Raw genomic sequence first — 14,072 nt, forward strand, 5'->3', positions numbered from 1 at the left:
AGAGAAGAAAAAGGTCTACCATAAAATCAGGTAGGGGAGAAGACATGAGAGTGGTCAGGAGGAAAACTGGGGACATTGGTGGTGGCACTGATGAAGGGATTTCTATTAGACACATTATGACTGAAATTCAATCATAAACAACTTTGTAGTAACTCACAATGGTTCAATTAAAATTATATAATAATAATAATAATAATAATAATAATAGAATGATCACATATATTCCTGCTAATGGAAGTAAATTTCTCTGAAAAATCAGCTAAAGCTCTTTGAAGATCATCTTTGAGGGGCTAAGTGGACTCAAGTTCCTTCTTTGGTATGAGTAAGACAATAATATGAGGGTTATAGCCCAGAAAAGCATTCACTTGCAGTCTCCCTTTAATTTTAAGAGCAGCTATTAACTCTGATTATGGCACAAGGGTTCAGAGGTTGTTGTAGCTAATTTTTTAAGAGATTATTTTCTTTGAAATATTTTTAGATAAAGTAATCCATTGTCAATCTCTTAAATAAAAGTATCTGCATGTTTCCTGCACTTAAAAAAATTGGGCATAATGCTTATTTTTTTAATGTAAGTTTTAATTTATTTCTGGTGGTAGTAAAATCTATTTGGAATTCTATTGAAACCTATTATTAGCAAATCTTGTGAATCTTGTGAATATGCTTAGAGTTAGAAAGAGAATCTTTCCACAGTCTCTATATTAATATGCTACTTACAGAGTAGTCAATCTTAGTATTCTGTTTAATAGAATATTCTGCCTTCGACTTCTCAGAATGAGGAAATTTGATTTATATTTTATTTCGTTTTTTTTTTCTTTGATTCTACAACTTTTCATTGACACTTTTGTTTCTTTTGTTTTGTTGGTTTACCCAGTCTTTACTATAGTACTAAGAAGCTTACCCTAAGGTTTTATTTAAAAAAAATAATAAAGTAGGCGCCCCCCCAACCCTCCGTCCCTCAGTGCGGGGGGAGCCCCTCTTTCCAGTGGGGGGGGGTCCCGGCCCGAGGGGCGGGGCCTCATGGAGACCGTTGTCCCGGAGGGCCGTGGAGCAGGGGACGCCCCCCAGTCGCCACCCGAAGCCAGGGTGCACTTCCGAGTGACCAGGTTCATCATGGAGGCAGGTATCCAACTTGGGATGCGCTCCATTCCCATTGCCACTGCCTGTACCATTTACCACAAGTTCTTCGGTGAGACCCATGTTGAGGCCTATGACCCCTACTTGGTTGCCATGTCTTCCCTTTACCTGGCTGGCAAAGTGGAGGAGCAGCACCTGCGTATCCGGGACATCATCAACGTTTCCAACAGGTACTTCCACCCGGGGAGTGAACCCCTGGAACTGGATGCCCGCTTCTGGGAGATGCGAGACAGCATCGTGCAGTGTGAGCTCCTGGTGCTGCGAGTCCTGCGTTTCCAGGTTTCCTTCCAGCACCCCCACAAGTATTTACTCCACTACCTGCTTTCTCTCAAGAACTGGCTGAACCGTTATGGCTGGCAGCGGACCCCCATCTCCATCACAGCTTGGGCACTGTTACGGGACAGTTACCATGGGGGACTATGCCTCCGCTTCCGAGCTCAGCACATAGCCGTGGCAGTGCTCTACCTGGCATTGCAGGCCTATGGTGTGGAAGTACCTGCTGAGGCTGAGGCTGAGAAGCCCTGGTGGCAGGCCTTTAGTGACGACATAACCAAGCCAATCATTGATAACATTGTGTCTGATCTTATTCAGATTTATACCTTGGACACAGAGATTCCCTAAGGCTCTGGCTAGGCCTGCCCAGAGAGGAGCCCTTGTCACCTGGTCCCCCGAGGACTGGTGGGAAGATGTCACACCTGCTATTTGTGCTCTATGGGCAGCCCTGGCCTCACGCCTACAGCAGCTGTGCCCCCAGCAGGCAGGCCCAAGCAAGCTGGAGCTGGACCCCAGGCTGGACCCTCTGAGTCAATCATGATGACATTTGAGGCATGAGATCATTGGATGGAGAATCAAAGCCCAGAACGAGATTTATAGAGAATGAAATGTGCTGTAGAGAAATTCTATTTTGTCTAATAAAAGATGACCCAAAAACAAAAACAAAAAAATAAATAAAAAATAAAAAAAGTAAAAGCAAAATGGTTCTTATTATTTCTCAAGAGAACCTGAAGTTGGCTAATGAGTAGTAAAATTGTATTACAGAAAAATTCCTTCATTGGATATTAAGTGGAGTTGACTGAGAATTAATTAGACTGAATTTCACAATGACTTCTGTGGTTGCATCTTTAATAATTATTTAAAAACGTATATGGATTCACAATTGTCACTTCACCAAAATGATCCTATTTCACCCTCCTTTACAGTTTTCTGCACAGATTCCAATCTGTTAAAAAATCCAGACAGCCCCAGGACTTTTGTGGAGTGACTGTATGCACCCTTCCACAACTTTCTGTGCTGCCTTACAGCTGAAACTATGCCCACAAACGCAGTCACCATGTTTACATTTAGTTAGCTCTATAGACTCGTTCTTGAAAGAGATATAAACCAAGCTGTGAAAAATTATGGGTTTACCTGCCACAAAGCTGAAAGCTGGCAAACTTAGTTGGAGAGACGAGTCAATTCCCTGCCCTTCTGTGCCTGCGCTAGCCTAGGACGGACCACGGTTCGATCCCCCGGCGTCCCATATGGTCCCCCAAGAAGCCAGGAGCAACTTCTGAGCGCATAGCCAGGAGTAACCCCTGAGCATCACAGGGTGTGGCGCAAAAACAAAAAACAAAAAACAAAAACAATTCCCTGCCCTTCAGAAGCCATGCCTGCTCCATCCGTCACCCACAGTGCTGCATTGCCAATGGCCTTGCTTCACCACTCCTCTATGGCTCGCTGCAGAGAGAGCAATCTGACCAACACACTAGGTGTGCTCATATTTGGGCTGACATCGCAAGGACTTTTTTTGGTAGTTAATGTGGGCACTCTCCCCATGCCTTCTTAGACTTCTAGAAGGCATGGTAGCTGAAAGGATGCCCCATAAATGCAGCAGTAATACCAACAGTGCTTGAAATTTTTAGAAAATTGGAAAAATTCCTGGAAAATTCAGTGGTATACTAACACACCATTTTAGATGCCAATGTATATCTGAAGCTACCTAATGTTCACAACCAAAGAAGTAACAGAATAATCAACACGTAAGCAACAAGAACTTACTAAACCACCTGACAATGACATCACTGCAAGATATAATAATTTTCACAATTTTCTTATTTCTGTAGTGTTTTCTTTATTTTTTATATTTATTTTTTTGATATATTTTATTTTATTTAAACACCTTGATTACATATATGATTGTGTTTGGGTTTCAGTCATGTAAAGAACACCACCCATCACCAGTGCAACGTTCCCATCACCAATGTCCCAAATCTCCCTCCTCCCCACCCGACCCCCGCCTGTACTCTAGACAGGCTTTTCATTTCCCTCATACATTCTCATTATTAGGACAGTTCAGAATGTAGTTATTTCTCTAACTAAACTCATCACTCTTGTGGTGAGTGTCATGAGGTGAGCTGGAAGTTCCAGCTCTTTTCTCTTTTGTGTCTCAAAATTATTATTGGAAGAGTGTCTTTCATTTCTCTTAAAACCCATAGATGAGTGAGACCATTCTGCATCTTTCTCTCTCTCTCTGACTTATTTCACTCAGCATAATAAATTCCATGTACATCCATGCATAGGAAAATTTTATGACTTCATCTCTCCTGACAGTTGCATAATATTCCTTGTGTATATGTACCACAGTTTCTTTAGCCATTCATCTGTTGAAGGGCATCTTGGTTGTTTCCAGAGTCTTGCTGCGATGAGTATAGGTGTAAGGAAGGGATTTTTGTATTGTATTTTATGTTCCTAGGGTATATTCCTAGGAGTGGTATAGCTGGATCGTATGGGAGCTCGATTTCCAGTTTTTGGAGGAATCTCCATATCGCTTTCCATAAAGGTTGAACTAGACAGCATTCCCACTAGCAGTGGATAAGAGTTCCTTTCTCTCCACATCCCCGCCAACACTGCTTGTTCTCATTCTTTGTGATGTGTGCCAATCTCTGGGGTGTGAGGTGGTACCTCATAGTTGTTTTGATTTTCATCTCCCTGATGATTAGTGATGTGGAGCATTTTTTCATGTGTCTTTTGGCCATTTGTATTTCTTCTTTGTCAAAGTGTCTGTCCATTTCTTCTCCCCATTTTTTGATGGGATTAGATGTTTCTTTCTTGTAAAGTTCTGTCAGTGCTTTGTATATGTTGGAGATTAGCCCCTTATCTGATGGGTATTGGGTAGCTCTTGTATCCTGGGAGCTATTTCCTTTGAGGTGCAGAATCTTCTCAGCTTAATTTATTCCCATCTGTTAATCTCTGCTTTCACTTGCTTGGAGATTGCAGTTTCCTCCTTGAATATGCCTGTAGTCTCAATGTCCTTGAGTGTTTTGCCTATGTGTTGTTCTATATATCTTATGGTTTTAGGTCTGATATCAAGGTCTTTCATCAAGGTCTTTTATCCATTTGGATTTAACCTTCGTACATAATGTTAGCTGGGGGTCTAAATTCAATTTTTTTGCAAGTGGCTAACCAGTTGTGCCAACACCATTTGTTGAAGAGGCTTTCTTTGCTCCATTTAATATTTCTTGCTCCTTTATCAAAAATTAGGTGATTGTATGTCTGGGGAACATTCTCTGAGTATTCAAGCCTATTCCAATGATCTGAGGGCCTGTCTTTTTTCCAATACCATGCTGTTTTGATAACTATTGCTTTGTAGTAAAGTTTAAAGTTGGGGAAAGTAATTCCTCCCATATGCTTTTTCCCAATGATTGCTTTAGCTATTCTAGGGTGTTTATTGTTCCATATGAATTTCAAAAGTGCCTGATCCACTTCTTTGAAGAATGTCACGGTATCTTTAGAGGGATAGCATTAAATTTGTATAATGCCTTGGGGAGTATTGCCATTTTGATGATGTTAATCCTGCCAATCCATGAGCAGGGTATGTGTTTCCATTTCCCTGTGTCCTATCTTATTTCTTGGAGCAGAGTTTTATAGTTTTCTTTGTATAGGTCCTTCACATTTTTAGTCAAGTTGATTCCAAGATATTTGAGTTTGTGTGGCACTATTGTGAATGGAGTTGTTTTCTTAATGTCCATTTCATCCTTATTACTATTGGTGTATAGGAAGGCCATTGATTTTTGTGTGTTAATTTTGTAGCCTGCCACCTTGTTATATGAGTCTATTGTTTCTAGAAGCTTTTTGGTAGAGTCTTTAGGGTTTTCTAAGTAGAGTATCATGTCATCTGCAAAGAGTGAGAGCTTGACTTCTTCCTTTCCTATGTGGATTCCCTGTAGTGTTTTATATATCTTTTCTTTTTTCTATTTTTTTTCCTTTTTAAAACAATAATTTTGCTCCCACTTACCTGAAACTACTACATCAACTATGTGATATGTGGAATATATAATGTAAATTATATTTTAAAATGTTTATGTTATATATTATAGAGGAAGCTTGGTTTATAATGCTGGTCTGCTTTATGCAACTGCTATAAGTCTTCATCCATTATTTATCATTCTAGATTTCATTTGATTCATCACTAAACTTGTAGATTTGAGCTGAATCTTTAAGATCACCAAATATGTGAATACTGTAGCTCTTCTTTCTCTATTTTTTTGGGTCACACTGGCAGCGCTCAGGGGTCTTTCCTGACTCTACGCTCAGAAATTACATCTGGCAGGCTTGGGGAACTATATGGGATGCAGGAATTCTAACCACCGTCCTACTGCATGCAAGGTAAATGCCTTACCTCCATGCTATCTCTCTGGCCCTCTTCTTTATTTGTTATTCTATTTCTGGAAGGAATTTGTGTCTGTGATGTTGTTTCCAAACTGTTACAAATGTGTTAAAGAGCTCTTCATAAAGAAAACATATAGGGATTGAAGCTATAGCAAAGTGGTAGGGCATTTGCCTCGCATGCGGCTGCCCAGGATGGACCTGGGTTCGATTCCTGGTGTCTCAAATAGTCTCCCGAGTCAGGAGTAAACCCTGAGTGTCACAGGATGTGGCCCAAAAACAAACTATAAAAAGAAAACATACAGTTTTTGAAAGTCTTTTAATAAATCAGTAGTGTTCTATGGTCAGGCATTTTAAGTTGTATTTTATTGTAATATAGTATATCATTATTGTAATATAGTGTATTCTAAAACTCAAAGACAAAAAGCTGAATATTATTGTGATATTTAAAAATATGGCAGAAAATTACATAAAATATGCCCATTATATTAGTGAAATAATAAATAGGCAGACGGAGAGAAATGCACAAATAATCACTTGGGACTCATGGACTTTATGAAAAGGAAATGGTCAAGCACATAATCATTATAACTTAGCTGAATGACAAGAATTGCTCATAGACTTTTAACACCACAGGGCTCATTTGAAGGCTGGAAGCTGTCAAGCTTAATGACACGAAGTGACTAGGCTAGAGAAAACTCCCTAAACCATTTGAAATGGCTTCACAAACAGTCACATTTCATGTTTGATAGGCAAACATGTTTCCTCTAAGAAGAGTGAGATGATTCATAACTGAGATCGAAAGACATCAATTTAGATTATGCCATTTAAAGACATGAACTCAGTGGAGAAATGTAAATTAGAATCTAATATGATGATGGATAATATTATCAAGCATTTCCACCTGAGCTACTTAGGCTCAAAAGACTATTTATTAAAATAATTAGAATGAGATCAGCGAGTTCAAAAGGAAAAGAAATTGAGGTCTTAAAGATAAAAAAAAAATCTTCAAGCCTTCTTCTAATATTCAATCCAAAAGGTTAAATCAGTTGAGTAACTAGAAAGAAAAAAAGATAGGTTTTTGATATAATCAAAAGGTAAAGATAAATGCATTACTTTATAGAAACTCATAATTGATAGATGTAGCATCATAAATTAGAATTTCTTCTTTCAAAATCTTGGAGTTTCTCTTATTTTTGTTAAGGTATTGAAAAAACATAGGTAAATAGGCATAATTATATTTTAATATATAATGCACAGCTCTATTTATCCTTATAAAATGAACACAAACATAGATTATAGTTAAATGAGAGGACACTATTACAAAGCACTTTCCAGGCATCTCCCAACAATGACATTTACACCCACTGACTTTTAACAGGCCATACATTTGATTTACTTGCTTTAACTTGATATGCTATTTGTGATTTATACATAATTTTCCTATAGTTGTAGCTATATCATTCTGCTTGGTATTCTATTATATGAGCACATCAAAAAGCAAACATTTTATTTTGTTCGGTTTTGGTTTGGGGCAACAAATGACTGACTCTTGACTCTTTACTCAGGGATCAGTCCTTGCTAGTCTCATGGGATCATATGGGGTGCTGGGTGTTAATTTAGGTTGACATAATTCAAGGATATCTCTTCAGCCTCAATAAATTACACATGATTGATGAATATTTGTGCTATTCCTACTGTGATTTTTATCAACAGCAAAACTATTAACAACTACAGGTCTAACTCAAATGAACTTGGAGGCTTGACATAGACTTGAAGCCATGAGAAAGAGAAAATTCATAGGTAATACAGTACATAATATTGATCTTTGAAATTGTTTAGGAATGATCACTCTAGACAAGAAATAGGTATTGATAGGAGATTAAATGATATGCATGATATATCTTCAGTAACAGTATTGCCAACCAGTGTCTAAAAGAAAAAATGGAAGAAATAAAAGAAAAATGTCTGACATAGAGGCAGGCAGTGGGAAAAAAGTGGGAAGGTAGGAGGAAACTGGAGGTATTGGTGGCAGGAAATGTGCACTGGTGAAGGGTGTTGCATATTGTAAGACTGAAACTCATGAAAAGCTTTGTAACTGTGTATCTCATGGTTATTCAAATTAAATAATTTATGTATAAAAATAAATTTTAAAAGAAATAGTTTAGGGGCTGGAGTGGTTGCACAAGTAGTAGGACATTTGCTTTGCACATGCTAACCTAGAACATACCTCAGTTCAATCCCCTGGCATCCCATCTGATCCCCCAAGCCAGAAGCAATTTCTGAACACATACCCACGAGTAACCTCTGAGTGTCACCAGGTGTGCCCCCCCAAAACCCCCAAAAATAGTTTAAGAAATCAACCCCAACATTAGGAAGTTCTTGCACAATAAAAGAAAACTAAATCAAAATTTTTTGAAAAACTCTAAACAAGGCAAATATATTTTTGTATTATAAATCTGTCAGGAGGGTTATAACCAAATATAAGGAACTCATAAAATTTAATAACTAAGAATCAATAAACCCACTTAAAACATTAAAGGTATATATTAATACATACTTCTTCAAAGAAGATATACATATGACCCAAAGACACATCAAAAGATATTTCTCATCTATTATTATACTGGAAATGCAAAACAAAACAATAATATCACCCTATACCTGTAAGAATGACTATTTTTCCAAAGTCAAGAAACAAATTTTGAAGATGTGGAGAGAAGAAAACTGTTGTAATCTACTAGTCAGGATATGAATTTATACAATTACAAAAAATAGAAGTGTGTTTTCTCAAATTATCAAAACTGATATATACATGATCTATCTATCCCATCTCTAAGTACTTCTAAAAAGTCAGAATCACCTAACTCCAAGATTTATATTCATGCCTTTGTTTTATTCCATTATTATTCACAATATCAAAATCTAGAAACAATCAAGTTATTCTTGTTAGACAAATGAATGAAAATTTCTGGCATATATACACTGCAAACACTATTATCTATTAAATGATAAATTCATGTCAATTGCAGCAGTATGAATAAATCTTGAGAGCATTATACTTAGTAAAATTAGTCAATAAATAAAAAACACTTTATATTTTCACTAATATGTAATATAAGCAGAAAACAAAGAAATGAATTAACTAAATAAAACACTTTTAGACATGAAAACCAATTGTTGGTTACCAGAAGGAAAGAAGAAAGCAAGCTTAATAATCTGGCATAGTGAATTATGGAAATGCACTTTTAGCATTCAGTAATATGCTTATGTTGATTTTAGTGTGATGTGCACTTATGACATATAAAGTTATAAGAAAATATTATTTTCAAAATATATGTAAAGGTCTTCAGTCTAAATGCTTAAAGCCAAATTCAATTTTTTAGAATAAATTTGCTGAGTATCTTTTGAGAAATTGATTAGCCTCAATGTGTTTCTGATTATCTCCTCTGAAAAAAGGAGATAGTTAAAGGGAAGACAGTAGAATTAGAAAATATTATTCATATATGCAAACACAGTAAAATACAAGAATACATCTTTTTAGGGTCATTGTGGATATTGAACTAGATAACATAACCTATGTGAACTACTCAAACAGTGCGTGACACAGTTTAAGTTCTCAAAATGTGTTATTATTACTTTAATAAAATATTACATTGACTGATCTGAAAGTGAACTAACCTCTTTAGCTGCGTTTCTCCATGTGGCTCAATCTCCAATCAAAAGGAATATTCTCTAATTCCCAGCATCTCTGAAAATGCTAGCCAACTGTTATTTATCTCCATACTTTTTATAGAATAAGGGTTATTTAGGAAAACAAGATGTCTGGACTAAATTCAAACAAAAATAAACAAGAATGTGGAAACATAGACCAGCAGGATAGAAAATGGTTATCAAAATGCAGTGGGAACCTACAAGACTCTTCTATCTCCACGAACACCTGTTAGGGAGAAATTGTTGCTCCCTCAGTTCATCCCAGAGTCTTGCTTCAGGTTATCCAAATATTGGGTGGAAGTCGCAATCAGCAAAAATGATGAGGTGGATGATAAGGTGAGTGAAGTGATGAAAATCTCTTAAGTTCTGATAAGAGACAGGTGCACTGTTAAAGAAATTTTGTATTATTCTATCAGATCCCTGACAGATATAAAGCACAATTCCTGTAAAGTTCAACATGCTAGCAGTGTTTAGGTCTTCTGGCCCTTCCTTAAGACTGATGTTCCTTAAGACTTTGTTCTTCTAAAATAAATCCCCACTTTGAGAAATCACCTCAAACACCATATTTCCACTACTAGGTGGACGGGTCTGATGAAAGTAGGGTAGCCATGAAGAATTAATAAACCATGCCAGTTAGGAGAGTCATGGAGTCAGTTTCCTTGTTGTCCCTCTGTGTACCAAAGCCAATTGACATTTTTTTATACTCAGTACAAAATTCATCAGGGTTGGGGCGGAGTAAGATCCAGGTGGACATTACATATCAATGACTAGGTGAAAAGAAAGATAAAATTTGCAGAGCATCTTTGTTTTGGGTTAATAGCTGGGTATCATTTTACAATTTCTCCCTTTCTGTTAAAAAAATAAAAAATGTTATAAAAGTCTTGTTCTATTATTTTTCATAGGCACAGTGAAAGTTGGTTGTAAAAGTATCAAAGGTCAGATTGTGCATACATATTTTCAAAACAACCAACTTTTTCCAATCTTTGTCTTATATATATCACATTTTTTCATAAACTTTTCTGAACATAAACGTTAGAACCTTTTTGCAGATATACTTTACTTGAAAATTCTTAAATATTCTTATACTGAATGCTGTAATAGAAATCTAGAACATCCGAGTTTTGTTTCCATAAATTTCTCAAAACAAAATCATAAGAACATTTCTGCATATATATGTATATATACAGTTTGAAAATAAGTTTGCTATCACATTCTTGAATGAGCACTGTAATAAGATTCTATATTATCAAAGTTCTTTTCCATCGACTTAGAAGAAAGTTGCAGGAGGTTCTGAAGGCAGCTTCTCTTTAGTTGGGTTTTGTCTGGGCTTGGCGTCTCCATCTTTTCCATCTTCTCCTTTTGTAGTAGGCTGCTAAGGTCATCTGTGATGAAAAGGCCTTTGGTAACTGGGCTGGGCTCACCTTTCTGCTGGTGAGCAGAAAGCCTCAAATGGGGCTTTCTCTTTGGTTTCCATTCCCATCAGTGACCTCAATGAGCTAATGCAGGTTGGATGGGGGGAGGTCCTCGCACAAAGCACCTTTGGTTAAAGAAAGGCAATGGGTCTCAGCTTCTGGGACCCTGCTCAGAGTCTTCAGATCTCTCCCATTCACTGCCTGTTTTTGTCCCACCCTGATGGGGCCTCTGCCATGTTCACAGATGCTCTGGTGAAGGGTACTGCATACTCAGTGCAAATGAAGGAGGCCATGATGGTGATTATCCATCAGAGGTCAAAAAACTCACCATTGTTCAGGTCTTCTTGTGTCCTTGGGTTGTTGTTTGAGCACCAGTTGTAAAATAAATCCCCACATTGTGAAATCACATACACCTATATCTATTCCCCAGGTGAATGGGTCTGATTCAGGTAAGGTAGCAGCAATAAATAAATAAATAAATAAATAAATACATAAGAAGAATCATAGTCAGTTTGATTGCTTCTCCCCTCATGGTATCCCCATCTCCTCCGCCAAAACCAGACTGACCATTCTTTATTAAACCAATACCCATTCACCAGTAGGAGGAAGGTTGAGTGATCCAGATGGGTTTATACATATCAAAGGGCTAGTTTTAAAGAAAGAGGAAGATGGGGGAAATCTTTGTGTTGGATTAATAGCTGGCTGTCATTTTACAGCTCTAGTCATATGTTCCAAGCTACATAATTGTCATATTTTCAGTTATCAATTTCTATATATTTTATTATATATGTTATATATAATATATAATATATGTATTAATATATTATATATATTATATCTCCAAAAAAGAGTTGTTGTAAGGAATAAAAAATTGCTATACATTGCCTCTTTCCTTTCTTTTTTCTTTTTAAGATGAATGTTCAGCAGAGAATAAATACCTAATATCTATTATCTTTATTTTAATTAGATCCGTCATTATATCTTCATATGACTTCATTCTCTTGTAAACTTCAGGAAAGTTTTATTAAGGTCTAAATAACCCTCTTTCAAACAAAGTAAACTAGACAAAACACAGCTGAAGAATCTATTGACATGAAATCTCAAAGTATCCTGCTGAGTGAAGTCAGCCAGAGAGGGCCAGATACAACAAGATCTCTTATATGTGGGATTAAAGAAATAAATTTAGTAAGGGAAATTAGTAAGTCAAATTCAACAGAACCTGAGAACTGAGCTATGTAATAGGGATGGAGAAAAAGTAAGGGAAGGGGCCTTTAACAATGTTGGAGGGTGTGATGTTAAAACATTTTAGATACAAAAATCTATCATTAACAGTATTATAAATCACAATACTCAACAACTATCATGAAAATGATAATGAGTGAGGGAAGTAGAATGTCTGTCTAGAATATAGGCAGAGAATATGGGAGGAGGGGGACATTGATGGTAGGAATGTTGCACTGGTAAAAGGAGATGTTCTTTTTATGACTGAAACCCAACTACAAATGTTTGTAATCATGGTGCTTAAAGAAAGATAACATTTTAAAAATTAAAAACAGAAAAAGAAATAAATATCTATAGATTTAACCATCTATCCTTTTCAAGGTTGATTCTTTGATTCTTTTGATTTATCTTAAAATATAAGTCAGATATAAATGTATATTTTATATAGGTGGTTATATATACACATATATCTTAGCATGTAAAATTGGGCCATTTAGTCAGAAAATTAGATTGGTGTATAAGTTTCCATATCAACTCACTGGAACATATTATAATGCAATGAATGTCACAATCCAGACCATGAGGTGGGAGAAGAAAATATTCCCACTGAGCTACTGTCAAGTTATTGAATGCTCTCTCCAGCTAACTATTAGTCAGACATCAAAGTGTTGAATTGCAATGAATTTTTCCGTGATTTTTCACAAGTGTAAAAGTATAAAAATTTGAAGCAGAATCAACTTCAGAAAGGCTATTACAGTTGGTACTTTGCACCTAAAAGAAAAAGACAAAACAGAAATTAAACAAATTGGCTTTAATTACTAAGTGATTTCTATTAGCTATATTATCTTGTCTCAGGACAAATTGACTTTAATTTCTAAGAAGAAACTTGATTTTGGTTAATATAAATAAATTGATTCTGGTACTTTTATAAACATGAAGCTATATATGGTTAACTATTTACTAATTGTTAATTATATGTTTATAATTCATTAACAAATAAAAATTAATCTATTAACAACCACTAATTAATTTATAATTCATATTTATTAAATATATTTTATATTAATATATTGTATTATATTTAATATCACATTTATTAATGTATATATATAATAGAATGCTTAATATATTTATTTATACTATTTATATTATATTTAATATATTATTTATATATTAATTTATATTTATATAATAAATAACTTTATTTTATTAATATATTTACATTTAACCATTCCATATGTGTACATATTTAACCATATTCAAAATTGACTTTACTGAATGAGCTCGTATTCTTTATTAAAAAGGACTATACGCATAAAAATAATTTCTGCAAAGTATTTTAAGCTTAAATGATTAGAATTTTAAAGTTCATAGAAACTAAAGACATAGTCAAATCGTCTCTGTAATGCTACAAATGATGACAATCAATCATTGAAAAGTAGAGGAGAGGTCATTTGCAAAAGGCTAGCAAAGATCAATATGGTCTCCTAGCAACATGGCGGAAGGCAACGAGATGCTGCAGGCATCTGGGACCTTTCAATCTCTGACCTGACCCGATAAGTCAATGCAGCGCCACTCTCACCATTTCTCTAATGCTAACTCACAGAACACATTTCTTAAAGACAAAGCTGTCCATACATCAAAAACAAAGAGAATGCGAATCTAATGCAGGATGTAGAATACTGCTAATTAAATTAAATCTGTTGCCAGAGACATTTAATTTGACCCAGATAGCACTGTGCAATTTAAAATTGGTGGTACAAAGAAAATCAGATGTTAGTGCTCAGCACATTTTAAACACAGAAATTAATATAGAAAGAAACTCTGGTGTCTGGTCATTTTTATTTGCTACTTTAATCAGCATTAAGCTTTTTTTTTATATTGTAGCCAAAATAATTATCTAGCTAAAGAATGCTCAGTTATTCTGATCATAATACAAATTGACTT

The 14,072-nt window shown here is 35.7% G+C and overlaps 1 protein-coding gene across 1 annotated transcript; it reads left to right on the forward strand.

Moving 5' to 3' along the window:
- Window positions 1-1,017: 1,017 nt before the first annotated feature.
- LOC126020859 (cyclin-Q-like) lies at window positions 1,018-1,797 on the forward strand. The gene has a single exon (XM_049782428.1). The coding sequence runs from the start codon at window positions 1,018-1,020 to the stop codon at window positions 1,753-1,755; it is 738 nt and encodes a 245-aa protein (XP_049638385.1). The 3' UTR covers window positions 1,756-1,797.
- Window positions 1,798-14,072: the final 12,275 nt, after the last annotated feature.

Source organism: Suncus etruscus, chromosome 10 (genome assembly GCF_024139225.1).
Source record: "Suncus etruscus isolate mSunEtr1 chromosome 10, mSunEtr1.pri.cur, whole genome shotgun sequence".
Taxonomy (NCBI): Eukaryota; Metazoa; Chordata; class Mammalia; order Eulipotyphla; family Soricidae; genus Suncus; species Suncus etruscus.

What these genes read in the sequence shown, in the direction of transcription:
- LOC126020859 (XM_049782428.1), top strand. Translation starts at nt 1,018, where the DNA reads ATGGAGACCGTTGTCCCGGAGGGCCGTGGAGCAGGGGACGCCCCCCAG.